Raw genomic sequence first — 26,208 nt, forward strand, 5'->3', positions numbered from 1 at the left:
GTATTACCAGATTCAGTGTAGTGTAGTTTAGTGAGCATTAAAACGTGTCAAATAAGGACGGCAATACATTGTATTCCGGGTAAAGGGATAGTTCAAATGCGTCATGCCATACGTCATATGAAGCATGTAGCCTGGAGGTATCAATGGATGAACATTGTTGAGTAAAGACAGCCAGGTATCGGATGCTGGCTCATGAAGATAGTGAGAGACGACGGTGCAAAGATTGCAATAGATGGGCATTGTATACAGACAGCGACAGGTCAGTGCCCCCATGAAGACAGTGCTGTACCAGAAACAATGACCGATTCAATGCTGTATTTTATATGGACTGTGGTTAGCCTCATTGTTCTGTAAAGATACCAGTGTGTAAGATGGCATACCACTTAAAGACAGACTTCACGCCGTGTCTCAAAAAGATACAGATTGGAAAGGGTGTCACGCACAGCTGATGATAAATTGCTGCTATTGTCTCATGTGTTGACATAAGTGACGTGTTTCGTTTCTTTTCTCTTCCCAGGTGATGTCCACAAAGAGGGCCGACCCCAGTGAATTAAAAGACATCTTCTTACGGGTAGGTTGCTGGTCTTCGAGTGCTGTACACGCCCCCTCAGAGCCAAGCCCGTGCCCTTGAATTGGCCGAGCGGCCTGGCGCTGCTATCCGGTGACACTCACTGAGGTGACATTGGCCGGCGCTCTGCGTCCTTCCCGGGGTCACCCGGTGACTGCACCGTTCGCGGGCCCCGGGGACTCCTCTGTGAACTGGCGCTGCGCTCTGGGTCCTATTCTGTGGTGCGAGTTTAACATGGTTTGGCTGACACGAGTGATTTGCGCGAAGTGCGTTTTTTCCACGGTGCTTGTCGTGCTTAGAAAGCTAAACCTGGTGCTGCTTTTCAAAGTGCCACAGCACACCGCGTCTCCTTTAGGCTCCTCTAAGAGGCCTGATCTTTTTATTGCCGAGGAGGAGCAGCTGTCCCTTGGAGGAAGAGCCCACACCCGGCTCCGCTCACGTATTAGCATTTCAAATGTTTACGCACGAACAAGAGTTCAGTTCTGCCTGTGGGCGCTGTTCCTAACACTCTGGGTGGTAGGCGTATCTGCACCTCTGAGAGGGGCAGCCCGGAAGTAATTGTGGCTGTTGCTGCACCTCTGAGCGGTGCAGCCGGAAGTTTGAGAGAGTTTCCACTTAGGCTTCAATTTAACGCCTTACACCTGTTAATGGGAATGCTCCTCTTCTCACTAGGTAAGACCCATGTTGTAATCTGCATCATAGTTAAATAAACGTAAATTTCATTCAGCTCTTTAAAGTCTGAGAAAGCTTAATTCTTCCAAGCTTGCACTTCGTATGTTCCTAGTGGGGTTGTCAGGTCGTTAGCTGTTCTGTTTCTTAACGCCAGGGAATCTACTACCCATCATCCCTTCATAGGACAGCGATTGATTCATTACGTTTTTGCTGCATATATAAAGTGTTAATGTTCTAAAGCAGCTGGTGGAATACACGTTAATACAACTCTCAAATACTTAACGCTGGGCCATTGTAGCCAGCCACATCCACCGTGGAAGGAGTGAGGGATACTTTGTTGCTGGTATTTCAGCCATGGCCGCAAGGACAGATACTGTGTTGCAACTTTACAGTGCAACGGGGTTGTACTTATCCAACTTCAGCCCAATTTTACTAGAGCCACAATATACTCGTAATTATCCGATCCATGCGAAAACTAATTTTTATGCACAGATCTAAATTACGGGTTTCAAGGTATTTAATGTATCCGATAATTATCAGATGCATTAATAACTCAACCTTCTTTAAATTTCTGCAGTTCTGACCCAACAGGGGAAAACAGTGTATTTACCGTATTATGCAGAATTTGGTGCATTAAGCACCAAAATCTGCATGTTATTCCCCATGAACTCCTCATAGGTGTTATTCGTATGCGCAATCAGGCTATATGTTCGCTTGGATCCTAAAATGTTACACAACACCCACTCCACTTTATTATGTTCGATATTGCTAAATTCTAAGTATTTTAAACATATCTAAAGTATGCTGTGTAAAAATCCCTCCCAAAATACATAAAATGCATTTGAAACGGTTGTACATGATAGAAGTACATTTGTGCTGTGCACAATTAAAAAAGGCGATATTTTCATTCAAAGCATGTAGTGTGCATTGGACAAATGCTTATCAGAATGAGTCATGAAATTACATTTATAAAATGGCTCTTAAATATAGAAGAAAGGTCGAGACCATTCCATGACACAATATATACTGTTTAGGTTGTGGACAAGGTCAAATATTGTAATTTGGAAGTGTTTCAAAGAATTCTTGTTCTCTAAGAATAGTTCTACTTTAAGCAGATTACTTTGTGCCCAAATAAAAAAGTTAAATTTTGGAAAAAGTAAAATGGCAGAAAAATAGAGTTTGTAAAGTTGGAAGTTTTGTTTTGAAAAGTGAAGGTCGAATACAGAGTCCCATAGAACGCTGTGTGCTAACATTTAAAAGTCATTCTCGTTGTTGAGAGAAAACATCAAATCTTCTAAGCTGGCAAAGAAATAGTCTACCACAGTAGGTGAAAGTTGGACCACTTCATTAAGTAAACCGATAGCACAAAAATGTGAAGCATTGCAGTCAGCGTTAGCAATCTTCGAAGGAGATGGTACCTGTGTGCCTGTCGATCCACGTATCTCAACGTCAGCAGATTGCGTCTGTGAGATCTCAATGAATGCCGTATCAGAATTGGTAGCCGCTGGGGGCAACACGATGCATGGGCCGTTACCGAACCAAGCAAGGTATCAACATCCATTGGCAGTGCTGATGGAAGTGTTAGACAGATGTCCAACACGCATTCTTCTCCACATAGCAGGCATCGTAGAACAGGTAAAATGCAATCTTGCCAGATTGGTCGGAATGATAGGAACCACATGGTATTCAGGTCTCTTAGACGAGCCAGGCCCAGAATCTGTATCATGCGCTCACAACACTTCATTGCCAGGAGAGTGTTCTCTATGGTAATCTGGGTATCGCTGCTGACCGGACTTGCCATATCGTAGCAGAAGGAACAAGAATAGCATTCCTGCTACGAGTTCCAAAATGAGAGGCAGGCTGCTGAACACAGAGTGTACAAAGTTTGGAAAAATGCTGAGGACTGCTTCAAAGGGTGCTAACAGTCCTGAAAAAAACTGTCTTAAATACATGTACAATACCACTGGTATCAGACATGTTTAAGATACGACCTACCCTTTCTACGAAACGTACGGGGCAGTTTGTGGATAAAAGGGCATGTATCTCTGCAGAGGACCTTTCAACTTGTAGTTCATACGTCTCTTTGGACGTGGTCAGTGGCACAGTTTTTTGTAAAAAAAATGGCTTTCATTCTGCTTAAAGTATCAATTCAAATAGAAGAGATGTTCAGTGAAGGCCATAACTGCGACTCCCCGTCTGTCTTAGCTTTAGGAAACAGTACTTGCATACAACAAGTGACCCTGTCTGACACAGTTACGAGATAGGCTATTCCTGGCATCATTCTACAACAGCTGTGATCATTCAACATTATATAGCTCCCGTTAGAAAGCTGCCTAAAAATTGGATCTATCACTGCAGCTGGAGAACCTTGCAGGTGGCAGGATAAGTTGTTCGAAAAACGTTCACAGGCTCCATGTAAATTAACACCCTGGCATAAAAGTGTACCGCTTAGTGCGCTTTTGCATTGTGCACCACTAAGAAATACTTCTTTTCCCCCACTCTAACATCTGTGTGTGTATGGTAATTCCCAGGTCAACTTTATGTGTTCCTTACCCAACCTTTCATACACGGCAACCGGTATATATTTCAAACAGTATTGAAAATTGTGACAGGCAGAGTGATTATCCCATGTATTAGTCATTCTGTTGCAGGTTTTTCTGAAACAGTTAATGGTAATCTTTCCAGTTTTTCAATGCTCAGCACCGTATAGTCTGCTCCTCTTTGTGCCAAAGTGATTTGTTTATCTGTAAGGTTAAATACAGAAAACAATGACGTGGTGTTGATTAGACGCCATGGCACATATCCAGAATGAAGATTTTGTAACGTCCAGCCTAAAAGCATTATAGAACGTAATTGTGACTGTCCATGGAGTAGTATGAGCAAGTCCTGTTCCAATATGTCTATGGCAGAGGATACTATGCTGTCCAAAGAATACATTCTGGATGACAAGGTTGTTAACCCATTGTCAACTACAGAGAGTGCTTTCTTTAAATTAATACGATACATTTCTCATATTCTTTCTGCAGTCTCTGCCTGTGTCGCTTTCCAAGCTTCTTTATAACCGGCATTTATATCTGAGTATATGAAACGTTTATGACGTCGATTTGCAGGACCCTGTAAGAAGTCCCTCAAATCAACGCCATCTTTAAGCAAAGATAAGTGTTGTTTAACCTCTATGAGTGTAGATTTTTGTAGCCACGCAAGGCACAGTTTTCCTACACTGTATGTTGTTACTATCCCTGGATGTTGTCTCTGGACATATCTTGAATCTGGCCTAGTTATTGTAAACCCTTGTGTCTTATTCAGGAATCTATCTTGACAGTTATTCGTGTCTGTGGGCCAGATTAACCATTTTTTCCATTCAGGATCAGTTCTGTTTTGTAGAAAAATAAATTTTACGTCGACCCCTCCCTCTGAAGTGTTTTACTATCAGGTCCAGGTGTAGGTATGGACGGTTTATTCAAATCTTTTATCTTGGCCAGGCCAAGTTAGGATGTCTGTTGAACAGTGTCATTTAAAAACATTATTTGTTCAGGGATAATGCAGGCTCAAAATAAAGCTTCTATTCCCTGCACTTGCCAGTATTTTTAGGCCCAGACAGTTTTCGTTTCTATGTTGTCACTCCAAAAGTCGAAACCTAATGAAACAGCTGGGCATAAAAAGCTGCTGAATAAATTTGCTTTGTTTTGGTTAACATACTTTTCATTCCTGTCTTATTAACATTTTTAAAGAAAAATGTTTCCGGATTCGAGACATTAAAACCTGAGAAGTATGAAAATTTTTCATAAAATGTTTTTGAGCTACCTTTTGTTGGCATCGGAAAATGTTCCCATTGATTGAAATTGTAAATACTCCTAGGGTTTTCAGATTTGTGCAAGTAATGATGACCATAATGATTATAACGATACATTTGTGCATAATCTGATGAACCTTCTAAGTATTAATGTTTTGTGAATTTAGCAGACATCTCTAAATCTGACATCATATTATTAACCGTCTCAAGTCCCAATCATCAGAAAACGTGCTGGGTGAAACAAAGTCACTCAAGAACACCTTGAATTGATGTGGAATCCACAACCACTGTCTGCAGGACCATAGATGTCATAATCAGTTCTGTTCCATGCTATACCCCCAGGTATAGGAATGGCTGTGATGTTCACTGATGTCAAGTCCCTTTGTTCACGATGAGATGATTTGTGTGGCTTTTGGAGCAAGTTGATGTTCTTACTTGCTGTGTCCATTTTACTATATTTTCCATTTATCAGCATTCCCAAAGTTAATACCAGGATTAGCCAAAGTAGGAGAAAAATTACACCTAGTGCAATCCAAAATTCAACCCATGGTGAAACCAGATAAGTTTTTTCGAGTTGCTGAAAGAGTTCTGTTACTTGATCTTTAAAAGTTTTACTTGCTGGTGTTGTTTCAGACTCACTGGGATCCTCCGAAAACGTATCAAAATTAATGAAATAGCCAGAGGCAGTTCTGTCAATGGTTGGTATTCCATCAGGATTACTTGAAATCACTGGCGCTTCCGGATCATTCATCATATTAGTGTAGTCAGATGCTACATCATTGTAGACAGGTGTTTCTTGACGAACTGTTATTTGGGTCTCGAGAGGCACAAGTTCCATTGCTTTATTGCATAGTCCTTCTTTTCTTACTGCAGATTCTTCAAAGGTGATGAGTCTCTCAGTTTGAATCTCTTGGATAGTAGCAACATTTGGTCTTCTGCTACATCTTTGGAGTCCACTGGGCCTACTACTTATTATTGGCCACATGATGTGGTTTGACCAGGTCGATAGATACAAACCTGTTCTCTTTTCTTCCAGCAAGGGGCGGCAGTAATACTGTTCTTGATCTGTGGATTGCTAGGACAAGTACCGGTTTTCTGTAAGAAGGCTCAAATTCCTTCTTATCCGTAATCTTTTCTCTGACTAGATCCCCAATCTTTGGAATCCAGACAGGCCTTGCTGGGATGGGGGGTTCTCCTTCAGTGGTCATTGGCTTCTGTAGTGTGTTGCTTTTTCTCCTTTTCTCGTTTAAGTCCTGCAAAACAGCCAAACGGTCTTTGATATCAAAGGGTTTTTGTTCCACCACTGAAGTGTGACGATCAAGGTCCTGGACAAGCATTCTAGTACCAAAAAGGAATTCATATAGAGTGAATCCACCCAGAGAATTTCTTGGCAGATTATTTAAACTACGTTGGTCACTTATTGTATGACCCCCAGGCCAAAGCACTATATATATAGAGCGGCCATTACATCCTACCATAAGCTGGTGCGTAAATCCAGAACAGCTCACTACTCTGGCTTGTTCAATACCAGCACCAATCGTAACAAAACTATTTTCTCTCTATTGAAAGAACTAACTTCGGTGCCAGGGGAATTAGGCAAGACTATCTCTTCCAACAAACACTGTGAAGACCTGGCAACCTTCTTTCTAAAGAAGTTTGCAGATATTTACCATAAGTTTGATCATGGTACACCTTTCAGAGCCTATGGGAAAAACACTCCCACTGGCTCAGAGACGGTCCTTCTCTCCCCCCAATTTCCCTTAGGGAATTAGAGAGACTAGTTCTTAAAATTAAATCCGGATCCCCAGATGATCCTCTTAAACCAGACGCCTTCAGGAAAACTCAACAAGGTTTCCTGCCTGTATGCCTGGAGCTACTCAATCTCTCCCTCTCGACCACGACAGTGCCTAAATCTTGGAAACATGCTAAAGTGGTCCCTCTGCTCAAGAAACCAACACTTGATGTGTCTAAATCAGAGAATTACCGTCGATCTCACTTCTCCCTTTCCTCTCGAAAATTCTGGAAGCACATATGAATTCCATCTTAACACAGTTTCTTGACTCAAATCATATACTGGACAGATCCCAGAATGGATTTTGACCTAGATATAGCACTGAGTCAGTCTTATTGGCTGTGGTCGAAACAACTCAAATGTGCGCTAGATGTCGGCAGCACATCTGCATTGGTGCTGCTGGATCTAAGCGCGGCATTTGACACGGTGTCTCATGAAATTCTGCTCCTTCGTTTGGAAGAAGCAGGTATTGGGAATGAAGCCTTAGAATGGTTTTCTTCCTTTCTGAGCGACCGGACCTTCCAAGTGACCTCTCCTCCTTTCTTTTCCCAAGTCCATTCTCTCCAATGTGGGGTCCCTCAAGGTTCTGCATTGAGCCCCACGCTCTTTAATATATATATGAGCCCCCTGGCACGGATGGCCAAAGCACGAGGAATATCCCTGGTGTCATACGCTGATGACACCTAGTTGGTGATTGCCTTGTCTAATGACCCAGAGCAGGGTAAATTAAAATTTAAAGAAGATATCACGGCAATTGCAGAATGGATGACAGCAAATTTCCTGCAATTAACTTCCACCAAATAAGAGATTCTTCTGGTTGGCAAAGAGTCCCATCTCTGGACAAATGATTGGTGGTCTTGAGCGCTAGGTGACCCCCCTGATCCCAAACCTGTGGTGAAAAACCTAGGCTTTCTAATGGATACAACTCTCAATTTTGAAACACATCCTAAGTCAGTAGTCGGGAAATGCTTTAGACTACTGCGCGGCCTACGACCAATCCTGGGCCTCTTTGATGCCCAAACACGCCAACTGATTATCCAAGCCTCTATACTGGCCCGCCTGGACTACTGCAATGTGCTTCTGCTCGGCTCTGACAAATTTGTGCTTAGTAGACTGCAGAGGGTCCAGAATGCGGCAGCACGTATTATTTTTGCCCTTCCTAAATTCAGCCATGCATCTAATCTCCTCCGCCGTTTACACTGGCTCCCACTGGCACAGCGTATTCAGTTTAAGATGCTTTGCATCACGCATAAGATACTAACAGGCAGTGCACATGACATTCTAAGTGGCCTCTGCACTCGATACACCCCCTCACGTGCCCTACGTTCGGCAAACCAGAGTCTTGCCTGCATCCCTCACATTCCCAGAGCGAGATCCGGCGGTCGCTCTTTCAGACGGCTGGCCCCTACTCTCTGGAACTCTCTCCCCCTTCATATCCGTAGCAATCCTGACCATCAGGCCTTCAGACGTCTCGTGAAGACGTGGCTCTTTTCCCAGGCCTGATCCTCCCCGTTCGTCTTGTTCCGGTCCCACCCCTGGAAGATTTCCCTCTGCTATACTCCCTGCTTGGTCTGGTTTTAGCGCTGGGACCCCTCTTTGCCGAGGCAGCCATGCGCTTTATAAATATTTTAATCTAATCTAATCTAATTAGATGTTTGACCCACCCGTCACCAGAGCCTAATACCCTAGCTGTTATAGATTGCTTTATGTCCTGGTTTTTTCTTTCCACTACAGAATTTCCCTCAGGATGGAATGGACTCGAATACCGCAATGCAACGCCCAGATTGGCCATGGCCTCCTTGTAAGCTAAAAGCAGGACCCTGGTCAGAATGTAGCGTGCCGACTGCGTATGTGCCGTAAAAGACTCGCAAATCTTTTATAACAGTTTGGGCGTCAGCCGAGCACTGAGGCCACATCCAAATGAATCTGTCCTAATAGTTGTGGGACCGCATTTATCCATAGGGACGTCTGCGTGTAGATAGTCTAATGCGGTCTAACAATGGTGTCTGTACTGGGCTGGCTACACTGTAGTCAGGTATCTGGCTGCGTTCTCTGCTGCAATCTCTGTTGCAGTCATAGCAATTAATTGAGAAATTTGTGAATATGGGTATTCATCCCTGGCCACCAGTACATCTCTTTTAATTCTAGTATAGATTTCGAGAGCCCTTGATGTATCAGACCCTCTCACATATGTGCTTCTTGTATCAAGGCACCTCTCTGTCTCCTGTTTGGAATTACTCTATCCCCCACTCCAGGGATTCGAGCAAAAGGGGCGGAGTTAGCATCAATTATGTATGAATATTTGAGTAGATAGTTTAGAGGTAACGCTGCACCGCTGCCTTTGCTTGTGGCATTGACAGCTAGCATTGTTTCGCCGTCTATTTTTGTTTTCGAACGAGTCATTACAGCTACGGAAGCCGTTTGCACAGCTGCCTTCGCGGCTTCATCAGCCAATGAATTCCCTTCAACGTGAACGCCATCACCCTGATGACTCAGTGTATGGATCACGTGAGTCTTTTGTAGTTCTTTCTGTAATTGAACTAATTGTTCCCAAAGCAACTTATGCTTTATTGTGCCACCTTTTGCATCTTTGAAACCGTTTTGAACCCAGTTCTGCAAGTATTCAATGTAAGATTGAACGCAGTAATACGAATCGCACACTATGAGTGTGGGGAATTCGCGATCGGTATTTTCAAGCGCCATCTTAAAAGCCTGTAGTTCAGCTCGCTGAGCTGTACAGTCTCCGAGAGATTGTGTTTTTTTGACTCTAGGTTGGAATTTACCATCGCGCCAGCGATCTTTAACAATCGCGCACGCAGCACTATAAGCTTGTTTACCCCCAATTGCGGGTTGTGATGATCCGTCTGTATAAATTATACATTCGTACTGTTCTAGAGGCAGAATCTCAGTGGGCAGAGGACATTCTTGTTCGTATTGTAGAAATTCTTGTGTTTTTAAGTGGGGGTCAAAAACGTATTCAACGTCTGTTGCAGCAAGAGAATTAAGCCATTGTATCCATCTTTGATGTAAAGCCTTTGCATTAGGAATGCTCGCTTTGGTCACTGCCTCTAAAGCAGCTACAAGAGTAACAACCATTATGCGTTTACCCTGTGATAGGGCTCTCTCTTTTGCTACTGCAGTTTGAACCGCTGTCAGAATTTTTTCTGTAGAAGTGAATTTCATATCAGCTTGTGTGTGCAAGTGTGATTTATAAGCAATTGGTACTTTTTCACCTTCATTAAAGGTTAAGTACGTATATACGCATCTTCCTGGGATGATTCTGATGACAAGGTTGACATTTACCAACGCGTGTTGGTAAATGTTTTGTTGCTAACATGCTGTTTGCACTGAACCTAACATTTCTGTGTGTTTTTGAGTCCAATTAGCAGTTTTGAAATCAGGTTTGATTAATTTGTAGAGAGGTTCAACCCTTTCTGCGTAATATAGAATGTATGTTCTTCTGAAATTCAGGAAACCTAGAATTGACTGTACGCTTGTCAGCATTTTTGGAGATTGGAGCAGCGCACACTTTTCTAAAAAGGTGGCTGCCAGGCTTTTTCCCTCATTTGATTAATCGTATCCCAGAAAAAGGACGTAGAGGTGGGCAATTCTTGATTTCTTAAAGTTTAATTTGTACCCTTCAGAGACGAATCCAAGTATAATGGTATTCACTCTGTTCAAGTGCCTGTCCAAATCATCGTCTGTTATATAGATGTCATCGACATAAGATAATGCCTCATCATCATACGTTTGGAAGAGGTGTGGCGCCGCGGCCAGGGCGACTGACGCTGGAATCTGGGGACCACGGTTCGATCCCCGGCTCCGGCGGCAGGTCAGCCCAGCACCATGTGACTCTGGGCAATAGCTCGCTTAATCTTCCCGACGGCCCCCAGCGCCTAGAGACCCTTACGGTTGATTGTGCGCTTTACAAATGTGGACTTTACTTTACTTTTTGTAGTAACTCCGTTACTCTGGCTGAAAATAACCCTGGACTATTCTTGAATCCCTGGGGAGACGACAGAAGTGACAATGTGTCACCATAATTGAGAAAGTAGTCAAGTTCCTGCTTTCAGGTGCAATGTTTTGACAGAAGAAACCTTTAGAAATATCTAATGTGGTTTTATATTTTTTACGCCCAATGTTATTCATTAGTGCTGCTCTGTGTGCATTTTGTACTGCAAAGGTTTTGCAACAAGAGTTTAAATGTATGTAGTCCAAGACTAGACAATATGTATTGTCTGGTTTGGAGCTAGGAAACAAAGGATTGTTCATGGACGAGGTGCATGTTTCAATCACCCCTTGGTATTCAAGTTGATCTAAGATCTCCTTGACCTGCTTTTTAGCTTCTTGCTTAACTGGATACTGCCTCTGTGCAGTTGGTTGAGTTTTTAACTGCATTTTATGGTGAGGGGAATCCTCATCCCATCCCACATGATTTTTGTATAATGCTGGAGCCTGGGCTACTGCCCATTTTCTGGCATAAGTATATTTTAAGTAAATTGGAATATGATTGGAGAAGGCTGGCGTAATGATGTCTTCAAAGTGGAGTCCTTGGAACCCAAAGACTTAGTGTCGCACTACTTCTGGCTACTAATGCCTATTTGCTTACATCAAAATTACTCAAAATTCTGTGTGAAAGTAATATACAATGATCATGAAATTTTACAGTCTCATTAAACTCATAATCTTTTTGCTTATACCATGTCAATTGAGAACAACCAGAGATTATTTGGAGTATTAAAGTTCTATACATAAAAAGTCACTCCCTTAACAAATTTCCTTATCCGAAACAATGATATGAGGAAATCAAAGCATAAATTAAAACTTCAGAACACATTCCAAAAGCAAAAACCCAATGCATTTCGGGTTCCTCCAGAACCCTTCATCAGGGGGTGTTCATAAACGAAACGTGTATAGCATTTACATTCTCAAAATCCAAATTCTTCTTGATGGGTTACATCAGAATCTACAACACAAAACATGATTCATTCAGTATGTAGTTAGTTAAGTAAATACAATTGTTGCTATGTATATATATAGTGAACGTGCTGAGGACTTGCATGTGAAAAAGGAATAGTAAGTAAGAAAAGAATAGAAATAAAAGAACTGAAAGAGAGTGTAGTCAAAATAGACGCCACCTAAATGTCCAGGTAGCCCCCAAAGAAACCCAGTGGGATGATTCCTCAACCATATCCCCTCAGGGACTGTAAAGAAGTGCTGAGACTGCCAAACCGGCTATAGTGAATATCGTGAGGTGACATGATGAAATTGCAAATACCTGACATGGAAGTTCATATGAGGAACCACCTAAGATACAACAAAAGTACCAGAAGTGGGTTATAAATGCTGACTAGCAGAGAAAGGGTAACCCGTCTAGTAGTAGACACATAAGTGACCTCATACCTGCCGAGTTTCAAGGACTCCTCAAAATATTCGCATCTGTTTCTCCAAAGAAACAAGATCCTATATGAAGTAAGGAATCAAGCAGAACCAAAAGTGAGCACTCCCGAGCCAGAACGTAGTGAGTAATGACATCGTGATCATAACAATCTTATATATCTAACCTCGGGGCGTGAGCGCTGCTTACAAGCCCGAGTTTTACAGAGGAGCCGTGGATTCACAGTTCTAAGTTAAAGAGATGAGAGGCAAACGTGTTATGACTAAGTGTGTCCCAAGAGTCAAAGAGTTAAAAAACGACGTTATCAGCATTACAAAACTCACCAGTGTATTCGAACGCAGCGTCATACCACCACCCGGTGTCACACTGAAGTCACGTGTGATCGCCCCGGCCTCTCGCGGTATCTATAGTCCAAAGGCTAAACACTGAAAACGGATGCGTGAATCTAAGTGGGTAACCGAGCTTAGAAACTGAAATAATGATGTCTTCGCCATGTGGGCACTCCCTGACAAATTCTGATGGCCAGTTTTTTTCAGCTAGAAAAATGTCATAGCTCTTAGAGAGCTTCTCCCAAAAGAGTGCTCTTATTTTCCTAGTTATGTCCCCCTCCATCTGGAAGGTTACTTTATATAACTTATGGGGTACATTAACCTTGGTATCAGCTGTTTCAACTTGAATGTACTCATTCAAGTCCACTGTCTCCAGATGATCCTTCAAGATCTTGCGAGCTATGGTGACTTCTGCTGCGCTGTCCAGCATTGTCTGGGCCCACTCCCCGTTCTTGAGTTGTATCCTCAAGATCCTCGGCATGTCTTATTTTTAGACCTGCTACCTTATTTTTGTCTTTGGACCTCACGCGTTCTTCCTTGTGTTCTGACCGTCCTCTTCTTTCCGATTTCTGTGAGGAAGTCTGAAAGGTACGAGAGGAACGTGTATCAGTATCTTGATATCTATCAGGACTTCTTTTTGGAGTAGTGAGAGTGTTTTTAATAAAGACCTTTTCAGGACTTTCTGTTGGGGTTTAACTGGTTTCCCACCCAAACTATCTCTTCCTAGTTCTTCATAGGATTTTTCAATTAATCTGGCCAGTTCATATGGTTGCTCAGTTATGTAAATTTCCCTTATTTTTTGGCGGATCGCCACGGATGCTGCTTCACCTTTAATATTAGCTAATATTATAGCTGAGATCTGTTTGAAATCTTTCAGTAATTTCATACCCAGATTTAAAGTAGGCTCTGCCCCGTATTCATTTTTAATCTGTTTCAGGACGTCTGGTATCACCGCCATAGACGGAACACCATGAGTTTTTGTGTAGATTGCAGCAAAGACTGTACCCCAAGAGTCGCAGTCCTCCTGGTGTGGTGTGATCCCCATTGGTAAACAGATTGTTAGAATCCTGTGTTTCTCATGAGGGGTAGTATCTGGAAATACTGCCACGATTTGAGTAATTTTCTGAGCTATCCAGAATGGAATTTGTTCCCTTTTTGCTGGCAATTTACCAATGACTGATTGTATAGTCTGTGGTGTGATTTTACTTGTGCTCCCCAGGTGGGTGGGGTTTGTTGTGGAATCCTTATAGGAGGTTGGACTGTTAGAGTCCGCATGACATATTGAACCAATTGTCTATGTATTTTTATTAGTTGTTTTAGTTGAACTAATAGTTCTTCACTTGACATTTCTTCAATGTCACGATGTGGTGTATAGCTGGCTAGTACCGGCCATGTTGCTCCTGGTCTACCTAGTGGACCGAGCCTGGTAATGTGATTTTGATGTTGTAGGGGGCCTTTAAACCAGAGCTGATGCTCTTGGTAAGTTAGTGAAATTTTAATGTCCTCGAAAGGAACGTATTCCGCTGGATTATCCTCTACTTTGTAGAAGTGAAACACATGCGACACTGCATTTGTTTCAGGGAAGACTATCCATGAATAGAATAACTCTGTCTGCCAATATTCGTGTGCCTCTATAACAAAAATTACCCTACTACCTCTAGGTGATGGCCATTTGTTATAAGCTTAGCAATGGTTTTCCTGAAGTTTTCCGGGATGATTATAGCATCCGGGTCATTTTGTTGGAAACCTGTAACGTCTAAACCCGGATGAGTTGCAGTTCCTGCAGCTCCACCGGTCTCGGGGTCACTCATTTTGTTGACTGAAAGTTTGTAGAGCAAGTTTCAAGGACACAAAGATAAGGTGCACAATATTTTGGAAAACTGTATCCTTCAACGTTGAACAAACCAAAAACTAATACATAGGATTTTCGTCCTACTCAGTAATGGCGGATATTTTATCCCTTTACCCACTCCAGATGTCTATTGGAGTATTTTACGGAAAAAAGGGGTCTCTGTGAAAAGCACGACTGAGTTACTCTAGTATCTAGCATTAAATTAGTGCCTTACCAAACGTTGGGCGCCATGTAGTGTAGTTCCTATATTCCCAATAGGCTCTGCGCATTGGAATAATATATCCTATAGATTTGACGGAGGACTTGGGTCGACTAGGTCTCTATCGAATATATTAGACTTAATTGTGAGTGCCAGCTAGCTCAGCGGTCACTAAAAACTTTCTTGAATACACAAGAAGGGATTAGTTTCTGACAACCGCATAAACATGACAACTTTGTTTCCCCAAGAATAAAACTGATCTTCAGAGTTGTGGAAACAATAGATATTTATTTTACTCAGTCAATCGTGCATGCTTCGTTTTATCAGAGGTGCAGAGAAATAGAAAGACAGGCGTTTTCAGTAAAAGGATTTATTGAACAGTATTCTTTCTTATGCAAAAGAAATGAACTTGTGGTAAATAAATAATTAAATACCTGTTCTATTTTTGACTAGATATACAATAACAGATAGCTCAATAAATAAGAGTCAAGATTCGAGGTAGCTGGAGTTTGCAGGTTTTAATCAGGCATAAAGGACAGGAACAGGACAACCTGCATGGGAATGGGATGGCAGCTGCCGGGGGGCAGGATCTGGGAGCATAAGGGGGTAACTTTTAATAACAGTGCACAATATTTATAGTTAAACAATTGCATTACATTCAGTATAGTAGGCGTAGCAGTGGGTGGAGTTCATAGCAGTCGCGAAAGATAAGGCATAAAGTGGGTGGAACAAGAGGCGTATACATAGACATGTGATGTAAACGTAACAGAATATGTCATAAACGGGGCGGAAACATGGAGGGGGCTACCTAAGGAGCCGGGACCTCTAACCTAGTGGTGCGCGCAAGCTGGCAATGACGTGTTACTAGGAGGAACTGGGGGCTATGACTTCTGCGCTAGAAGAGGAGACGAAAGTCTGGAGTGTCAGAGCGACATGTACCTAAACACTATCTAGTATCTGATGTATAGAGAACATCTTGATAGAATCCAAAAGTTATCAGGGTAAAGGCTAACAGACTCTAAGACTGGTGCATGCATCATTCTATATGTAGTGCGTGTTGAGGAATATTAAATGACCATTAATACAGTATTTCTCTTACATGGAGACGTAAAGGCTAGACGATGACTGAAACTATTGATGCGATTCAGTAGCTTTAGGAATGCAGAGAAGGAGGACTGGACTGATAACTAGAATCATAACATACTCTTGGCAGACTGGCAGGCAGAGCCAGGCCGAGCCGGGCACTGTGAGGCAGGAAGTAAGTGAAGGGTCAGGGATACAGGTGGGGGCTGTATCGCTCCTCAGCGACGGTTCAGGAGACAGGAGCTGAATCTGGTGTCCGGGCCCTTTTGAGGCCTAGAAACGGAGACTTTTCAATGAATTAACGTGCACACTGTAAAACGTGGCAACATAACTTTACATAGGCCTAATACTCGTAGCTTTAACGAGAACTGAAAACTGGCATACTAGAGATGGACACAACTAAAATTGCGTCTTTAATCGATCATAAGGGAATACATATGCATATTAATCATGCACATATAACATAAGATGGGGAACACGTAGGGACACAGAACATGGCAAAATTTACTTTTCCACATTCCCTCCTTGTCACTACGTTTCCATCAGGAAACATCAATATTCATGATACCATCTATCATTTCATACAGTATCATTTGCTCGTCTCGAATTGTCTTGGAACGGGACTTAGGACTAGGACTTGGAATACAGGATGTAGCACAAATGCCGCAAATCGCAGGGCCACATTGTAAACAGAGGCAGCAACTGAAAATGATCATTACTGCTATACCTAGGAATGACAATACTTTCCATCCCCAGGCAGAGATTATACTCCAGAGCCAACCGGACCATGTCCAGGTGCCTGGATTCTGGTGTAACTGATGGGCAATTTTATGAAGTCTGGTTATAGCTGAATAAACAGACGGCGCGTTATTAGGAATGAAAATGCAGCAACTAGATCCGATGACTCTACATGCTCCTCCTCTATCGGCCAGTATGACGTCAAGAACGAGACGATTTTGGAGCACGACAAATCTCATAGCAGATTGCTCTTCGGTTAAGTTACCTAGCGCAGAAGTAGTCTCATTCACTACTGCTTCAAGGGTTCTGGTTAACCTACGGATTAACTTACTATTCTGGATAGGTCCTATAAAGAAGAAGAAACCTCTATTGAAGTCTGTATACTGTTCTAGAGCAGTTTCAGTTTGATCGACAATCGGGGACTCAATCTCCCTTCTATGTCTAATGTGTACTAGATGTGTGTTTCTATGATAATCGGATGGGGCTAGGAAAACTGGTGGCAGTAGGAAGGCAATGTAACATGTTCCATCCCAATCGAGGGGCAGACGAACATATGCGGTCTGACCACAAACAAAATAAGAATGACGTGAGGCTTTGAAAATAGATTTCCCACTGTCACTATACTTGACAATAGTAGTACAATCACTATGTCCTACATGTGCGGAACCATTTTTTCGGACACATAATTCGCCTTTGACTGGTAGTACTGAAATAGCAGGTAAATCTGGAGTAGTATCAGACTGAACATTCAGGACCATAAAATTCGAAGAATAATTACCTAAATTATAAACTTCATTTTCTAGGTCTAACCCGGTTCTATGGGTGAGACCTTGCTTGTCTGGAAAACATGTACTATTCAGAAGGGACATATCAGTTGAGGATGACGTTAACGTGGACCACGCTCCACACGAACCATTATGTGAAAACGGATAAGGAAAGAGTGGCAGAACTCCCTTCGGTGTCTGGAAAGGGGGGAGTCGACCACACACCCAACAATTAGTGGCATTGCTGGTCTGGTGTGAATAGTGTAACATACGGATAAATGTGTTATTGCGCATAGCAAGACGATAGGATAGCTCGTGAGGAGGCAGATCACTAAATGTGTGCTCTACTGTAGCATTAGAAAACTTATTTACATGAGAAATTGGAAAACATAAATGAAATGCATAACTTGTGCAGGTAACCATCAAACTCAAAAACAATATAAAACTTAGAAAAACGATGCATCTGATTGAGTTTTGACTAACTCTCTCACTATGGGGGTCTATCTCATACATGTCAGAAACCTGTCTAACCGTTTCACCCGAGGGGGACTTAGACAATTAAACTGGCTGACTTATTTTACTAGACCGGAGCTTCTTTTTATACTCCTGCTGCGGAGTTTTCTCTAACAGGGAGGGCTTTGAGTCAAAGTCAATAGCGGGACAGTCCTTGAGAATAGGGCAATTTTTAGAATTCTGGCAGTCCTTAAAAATGTTCTTGGAAAAAGTTTTTTCTCGGAGTCCATGAAACTTCTTGACGTGAGACAGGTGGACCCACCCTTTTCTGCCTTCCAACTTCACGGCCGTGCGGGTGGTCAGGACTAGCTTCGGCTCCTTCCAGCGAGGCTCCAGCGGACTTGAACGATCAAAATTCCTCACAAGGACTAGGTCGCCTGGAATGACCTCATGTGGTTTCACCTCGGTATTGTCTGGAAATGCGGCGGCAACCTGTGAACGACAAGAGTGTAGGGCAGACATCAAGGAAGCTAGGTAATCTGTCAGCATATTACTGGAAACATCTGTAATACTTCGGGGTCTAGGTGTACCCCACATGTTCGGGGGGCGGCCGAATACGACCTCATAAGGGGACAGACCTGATCTGGAATGTGCGACCATGCGCATATAGAACAAAGCAACTGGCAGGGCAACTAACCAGTCTACACCTTTTTCTTGACAGATCTTGGCAATACGGGTTTTCAAGGTTTGATTATGTCTCTCTACGAGACCGGCTGCTTCTGGATGGCGTACACAATGGAACTTCCACTGGTACCCTAACAAAAGGGACACATGCTTCATGAGTTCGGATGAAAATGGCTGGCCGTTATCAGAATACACGACCCTAGGGAGTCCATAACGGGGGAAGAATTCACGAACCAGCTGCTTGGCAGTGGTCGCGGCTGTGTAATCTGGGACTGGATATGCCTCTGTCCACCTGGACAAAGCGCATACAACTACAAGGACATACTTAAAACCTCGACATCGCTCCATCTGAATGTAATCCATCTGGAGGACCTCAAAAGGGTGGTCAGGAGGCTGGAATCCCCCTTGTTCCACCGGGACACTTTTACCTGGATTGAACTGACAACATATCATACAGGTACGGACTTTCTGCTTGGCTGCAGCTCGTAAATGCTTGTTGAACCAAATGTTCTGGATACTGTCTAACATGGCTTTTTCTCCTAAATGTGCAGGACTATGTGCGGTATTGATAATGACTTGAACCATTGAGTCGGGGAGAAACCATGTGGCTTTTCCCTTCGTCAACCATCCCTGATCTGTCTGGACCCCTCCTTCTTCGGACCATTTCTTGATTTCCTCGGGAGTAGCATGTGACTGGATATCTATGACATCTTGAGTGGGGTCCTTAACTGTCATACATGTAGTCGGATCTGGAGTGTGTGTCAGTGTTGCGTTAACTGGAATGTCTGGAGTCTGGGCTGTAAACTTGGCTGTTCGATCTGCTAGATCGTTACCTTGGGAAATAATGTCAGTGACTTTCGTATGTGCTTTGCACTTCATGATAGCGATAGCTGTTGGTAAATGTATTGCATCTAACAGAGCTTGGATAAGGAAACCATGCTGAATCTTGGTTCCATGAGAAGTCATAAAACCTCTTTCTTGCAAATGCACTCCAAAGTCGTGTACGACTCCGAATGCATAACGTGAATCTGTGTAAATGTTAACTTTCAGGTTTTTGGCACGTATGCAGGCTTGGGTCAGAGCAACTAGCTCTGCTGCTTGAGCGGACAGAGTGTCAATACGGTGTGTCTCTATAACTTCAGTCTCAGTAGTCACTGCATACGCGGCTACTAGTTCTCCTGTACTTGTTCTCATACATGAACCATCCACATAAAGTGTCAGGTCGGGATCTGGTAATGGAATATCTGTCAGGTCTTGTCTTGGCTTTGTCATGGTGTTAACTACTTCCACACAGTCATGTGTGGCAGGATTTGAAGTAACTGACGGTAACAGTGTAGCAGGATTTAGAACGTTGCAGCGTCTGATTTCTATGTGTGGCTGGAACAGTGTTAATTCATAACCTGTTAAACGTGCAATGGTCAAGTGCTGAGTCTGGGTTCGGTTTAAAAGAACTTCCACGGAGTGTGGAACCTGTACTGTCAGGGAATGTCCTAACACTATGGAATCACTTTGTCTGATAGCTAATGCTGTGGCTGCAACTGACTTGAGGCACGCAGGCAGAGCCTGGGCTACTGGATCTAATGTGCTCGAAAAATAAGCACAGGGCTTGTATTGTCCTGCTTGATCTTGTGGGAGAACAGATAATGCTGTACCATTACGTTCTGTGACAAAAAGTGTAAAAGGCTTACTGTAGTTCGGAGTAGCTAGAACAGGAGCTTGACATAAAGCTTTCTTTAACTCATTAAAAGCAAGTGTATGTACCTGGGTCCAAGGGAGGACAGTCGATACGGCTGCCTCCTGTGTCGTTAACTGTATCAGTGGCTTGGCTAGAAATGCATACTGAGGAATCCATTGTCGGCAATAAGAAGTGAGGCCGATAAAAGCTCGTACCTCCTTCTGGGTCTTGGGCTGAGGAAGACTCGCTATTAACTGGATACGGTCAGGTGTCAACTGCCTACCCCTCTTGGACAGTAAGTGGCCTAAGTAGATCACTTGCTGGACACAGAATTGAAGCTTCGAAGGGGACACCTTGTGCCCCATCTCGGCTAGGAAATACAGGACTGTAAGTGACGCACGCTCGCAGGCACGTTCAGAACGGGCTGTGATCAGTAGATCATCGACATACTGGAGCAGGGCAGTGTCAGTTGGCATGTGAATATTGTCTAGTTGTCTCTTAAGTGCTTGACTGTAAATACTAGGACTTTCTGTGAAACCTTGAGGAGCTCGTGTGAATTTATAGCTCCTTCCATTTAAACAGAATCCGAAAAGAAACTGACTGTCTGGATGAATGGGGACACTGAAAAATGCGTTTTTTTTTTTTTTTTTTTTTTTTTAAAAACCTTTATTCGAGTATGCAGTAAAATACAAGGATGGGCCTACAACCACACGGGCCAGCCGCTAGAGAGGAGAAAATACACAGTATACACTTTCGTAGCGGTAACGATCAATCGTCAATGCAGTACTCCATATAATATACAGGACAAAAACAGATTTTGTTTTATAAAAAAGAACAGACACACAAAAAAGGCGAAAGTGTATTACTGAAGGTCAGCCCAAAGGACGGGAGGGGACAGCAACAAAAATTGGAATCAGAACTATAAGCTCCAAAGAGCCCGGATGGGGGGGGGGGACGGGGCACGAAGGAGAAAAAGAAGGGGGGGGAGAGCCGGAAAACCAGCACAACCCCTATATGCAAGGTTCCAAGAACGCTCGCCTAAGGAGACCGGGAAAGCTCAATGTCATCCACAAGGGGAGGAGTACAGATGTCACCACGATATTCATTCCATTGACCCCACACCCTAGTCCATGCCCTGGGTCTGCCCCTAGCCACGTAGACAGTCTTCTCACGGAACATAGACCAATCCATGTTATCTTCCCATTTCGATAGTTCAGGGGGCTTGGAGGCCCCCCAAAGTTGAGCAATATCTCGCTTCGCAACCATATAACCCAGGGTGGCCCACCTAGTCTGGGCCACCGAGCAGTCAGTGGGCTCCCAAACATTCAAAAGACAACGACGAGGTTCCGGACACAAGGACACCCCCGTCACCGCAGCCATAACCTCAAGCACAGCCGTCCAGTAAGCGACCACCATCGGGCATTCCCAAAGAATATGTAGGAAAGTCGCACTCAAACCACATCCACGCTTACACAACCCATCGGAAGAAAAACCCATCACAAGCAAACGAGGTCCCGTAACATACACCCGATGAAGGATCTTCAATTGGACCAAACGGAGACGAGCCGGGATAGCCACCTCCTTAGGAGAAGAGAGGGCCGACTGCCAATCCTCGTCATCAAGCTCCAAACCATCACGAACCCACGTCTCCCGGAGTCGGACCAGCTGATCAGTCCGATTATTAATCAGTTTCTTATAAATCAGGGAGATAGTGCTGTCAGGAAGATGTCCGTCAAGGACACGGTCCTCAAGGGGGGAAGAATCAGGCGGAATCTCACCAGGAGCAAATACAGCGGTCAAGGCGTGCCTAACCTGTAGATATCGAAAGAATTCCCGACCACTCAAGCCATATTCAGCCTGGAGGGCCTGAAATGTGCGCACAGAGCCCTTGGAATACACATCACCCACTTTAGAAATTCCAATCATGTCCCAGCGATCGAAACCCTTGGTAGACCAAAGACCGCCCAGACGTTCGGAAGCATAAAGCGGCGTGGCTAACGTCAAGCGATCCTCCCAGCCCAGGCTCCGAGTCGCGGCCCGCCACACCGCCAAAGCAATCGACGTAGGACCCACAAGATGGCGCCCAGCAGGGCGAGAGTAAAGCACTCTGTTAAAGTCACCTCCCGGAAGCTGAAGTCTATCCATCTCAAACGCCGGATTACTACCCGGCGAGAACATGATGTGGTTGATAGCGGACAAGTGTGATGCCCAATAATACCTCTTAATATCGGGGAGTGCAATGCCACCGTCATACCAAGGAATGGAAAGCTTAGCAAGAGCAATACGCGGGCGTCCATCCCAGACAAGTTGTCTCTGAAGGGTCTCAATCTCCCGAAAATAGGACTGAGGGACAGGATCATAATAATTCTGGAGAGCGTAAAGAAACCTCGGTAACGACATCATCTTAAACAGGGCTGCCCGACCAAGGGGAGACAAGGGAAGCCTGCGCCAACGAGCAACGTCCAAACGCAGGCGAAGCAACGGAGGAAGGAGATTACGATCAAAGCGAAGAGACGAGTCCAGAGTAACGAAAACTCCCAAGTATTTGAAACCATCCCGGGCCACCTGAAGAGGGAGCCTGCTCGGTAACGGAGGCAAGACACCAGACAAAACATACACACAGGACTTGGTCCAATTGATTACGAGGCCCGAGTTAGCACCAAAGGACACAAGAACGTCAAATAGAACAGATAAAGACTTACGAGGGGAGGTAAGATATAAGAGGATATCGTCCGCATAGAGCGAGACTCGGTCCTCGAAGTCCGGGGCCCAGCGGATCCCTTTAAGGGACGGTTCCCAGCGGAGCCAGGCCGCCAACGGCTCAAGGGCGAGCGCAAACAATAGCGGGGACAAGGGGCAACCCTGGCGGGTGCCCCTGCCCAAGGGGAAGGGAGCAGACACCCTACCATTCACAACCACTTGCGCCAAAGGTTCCGCATACAATAACTTAATCCAGCTAATAAACTCGCACCCGAAACCGAATTTCTCAAGAGTCGCCCATAAATAAGGCCACTCCACAGTATCAAAGGCCATGGAGGCATCCAAGGACGCCAAAATGGCCGGTTCAGTCAGTAACCCCGCCCTCGCTATCACGCCGTGAAGACGACGTAGATTCAAAGCAGTGTTGCGATGCGGGATAAAACCAGATTGATCCGGATGAACTAAGTCCCCAAGAACCGATAGGAGTCGGGTCGCCAAAAGTTTCGCCAGAACCTTGGGTTCAACATTTAACAGGGAGATGGGTCTATATGAGGAACAAAGGTCGCGAGGTTTACCGTCTTTAGGGATGATGACTATCGTTGCCAAACGCTGATCATAGGGAAGGAGGTTACGCTCACGTGATTCCAAAAACATATCGCGGAGATATGGCGCCATTTTGTCAGGTCGCAACTTGTACAACTCAATAGGCAAACCATTTGGACCCAACGCCTTGCCCGAACGGAGCGAACGAATGGCAGTAGCTATTTCATCAACCGTAAAGGGGGAGTCCAAAGCGATACGGTCCAAATCAGAGACACAGGGCAATGCAATATCACGCAAAAGGAGGCGAGAGTCAGCCACATCCCTCACAGACACAGGAGCATACACAACACGGAAATGTTCCGCAAAACGATCCACAATGGCGATCGGATCAATCACATTCGCACCACTCGCAGACTGAATCACAGGCACCACACGATTAGCTCTTTCTTTCTTGTCCAACCACGCCAGGAGTTTACCCGCCTTATCACCAACATCATACATTCTGCCTTGCTGCTCACGAAACATAACTTTTGCAGCGTCAGTAACTAGGGATTTATATGCAAACTGTTTGAGACCCAGGGCATGAAGTTTCTCAGGCGTGACACCAGATCCCAGTTCGGCCTCCAAGACAGAAATTTCCCCTTCGAGGTCCACTACCTCCCTCCTCCCGGCTTTCTTAGCTTCAACAATCAAAGAAAGGGCCTGTCCACGAATCACAGTTTTGAAGGCTTCCCACAGGGAGACTGCCGAAGGGACCGACCCCTCGTTTTCCAGGAAATAAGCATCTATGGACTTAAGCAAGAGGGCACGAGTCTCAGGGGAGGAGAGATACCATGGGTTAATGGGAGCCACTCGGCCCACTGCCTCTATCCCAACCTCAAAACGAAGCCAGAGCGGCGAGTGGTCAGAGATGCCCCTTGGCAAATGTATAATCTCACGGACCGCCGACGACTGGGCAGCGGGCATCAGGAAATAATCTAGCCGAGATAGGCTACCATGGGCACCAGAGTGAAAAGTGTATTGAAGCTGAGTAGGATGTAACAATCGCCAGCAGTCCACAAGGCCAAAAGTATCCAAAAACCCACCCAACCAACGCTGGGCATGCGGGGTATCCCTGGGGGGATGGCGATCGTGAAGGCCAGAGAGCACTGAATTAAAGTCACCGGCAAGAAAGAGTACACTATCAGGAAGGTCCAACAAGACACGGCCTAAATCAGTAAAAGTAGCAGTTTGCAAGCCTGGGGGGACATAAGCATTAAAGAGGGACAGGGTGCGGCCCTCATATCTACCCACCAGAACAATATATCTCCCACGATCATCCCGAATCACCTCATCTATCGCCAGAGGGAGGGAGTTACGAACAAGGATGCCCACACCCCTGGATCCTGAAGTAAACCCCGAGTGCGCCACCAGGCTGTAGCCCCATCTATTCATTGCATTGCATACATTCCCAATCAAATGGGTTTCTTGCAGGAAAACAATGTCCGGTGACAAACGTCTTATATATTTCAACACCACACTGCGCTTGATGCGATCTCCCAGGCCATTAACGTTCCAGGAAACAAGTTTCAACCCCCTACCCCCCATCCCACCCACCCGAGCCAGGACCCCCCATCCAAGAGCTAGACATCAGAAACATCAGTAGAGACAGAAGCAATTCGCCTTGAAAACAACACACAGAAAAATAAGAACTTCCCATCCCCCCTCCCCCAAGCTGAAAGGAAACACCCCCCACCCTGCACCCCTGCAAAAAGCTAAAGAGCCACCCCAACCTGCAGTGTGCCTGTCGCCCCATAACCCCTAGTCTACACAAAGACCCCGGAGGAGGAAAGGTCTCCGGTCCACCCGCCCCCAGACTACAATAAAAGCAAGAAACAACACACAAAAAATAAATAATCACATTGCAGAGGTACGCCGGCCACCACTCCTGGGAACATATTCAAAACGAGACATCAGAGTCAAACAATCAGATCTCCACACCACCTTCGGCACCACCAGGGTGAGCGGCAGACTCAGTATCAGGAGGACGGTCAGGCAAGGAGTCCAGCCAGTCATTAACAGCATCCGGTCTATCAAAGAACAGAGTACGCTCATTATATTCAACACGAAGTCTGGTGGGGAAAAGCATAGCATAGCGTAGACCCCGATCTCGAAGACGTTTCTTAGCACCACGAAATTCCATCCGTTGCCTTTGAACCTGTTGGGAGAAGTCCGGGTAGAAGTTCACTGTGGCATTCTCGAAGGCCACCGGGCCCTTCACCCGTGAGGCCTGCAGGATAGCGTCCCGATCCCTATAATGAAACAGTTTAGCCACAATAGGCCTTGGCGGAGCACCCGGCTTAACTTTGCCCCCCGGGACACGATGTGCGCGTTCAACCGTGAAAAATTTGGTAAGCCCGGAGGGGGCAAGATGGTTTAAAATCAGACCCTCCACCAGGAGATCAACAGAGTGGGGTTCAGGGTTTTCCGGCACACCAACCAGGCGAACATTGCAGCGACGTGCCCTGTTTTCAAAATCCTCCAGGCGTCGGGTCATGAAGTCATTCACCCGACGAAGATTCCCAACCTCTGTCTGGAGCTCCGAGACGTCCTTCGTGAGGCTAGATGATTTAATATCCAATGACTGGACCCTCTCATTCGTCTTGCCGAGATCAGCACGAATCAGGTTCACCTCAATGGCCACGGTGTCAAGTTTGTGGGCCAAGGCCTCGTACTGAAGGCCGGTGGATTCCCTCACTCCCGAGATGGCGCCCATGATATCCTGTAGGGAAGGCTCCGCCGACTCTTCCAAAATTCGTTCAGACGCCGTACTGTGGCCAGGTAGGGCAGCTCCGGGGGACCCCTTAGATTGAGTATAACGGTCCATGACGTTAGTCTGAACCGGCGCTCCGCGCAGAGGTGTTTTCGTCTTGCGCGTTTCTCTGTCCCCTCTGCCCGCCATTTTGAGGATGCGTCACGGGACAAG

The 26,208-nt window shown here is 44.9% G+C and overlaps 1 protein-coding gene across 1 annotated transcript in view; it reads left to right on the top strand.

The window, feature by feature from the left end:
* The window catches only part of SLC25A12 (solute carrier family 25 member 12), a 513,431-nt gene that overhangs the window by 1,903 nt on the left and 485,320 nt on the right, over positions 1–26,208 (top strand). The window contains exon 2 of the mRNA XM_078681570.1: positions 518–571. Coding sequence (XP_078537696.1) covers positions 518–571 — 54 coding nt within the window. The remainder of the gene's footprint in view (positions 1–517; positions 572–26,208) is intronic.

The sequence above is a fragment of the Lissotriton helveticus genome, chromosome 3_1 (genome assembly GCF_964261635.1).
Source record: "Lissotriton helveticus chromosome 3_1, aLisHel1.1, whole genome shotgun sequence".
In the NCBI taxonomy this organism is placed as follows: Eukaryota; Metazoa; Chordata; class Amphibia; order Caudata; family Salamandridae; genus Lissotriton; species Lissotriton helveticus.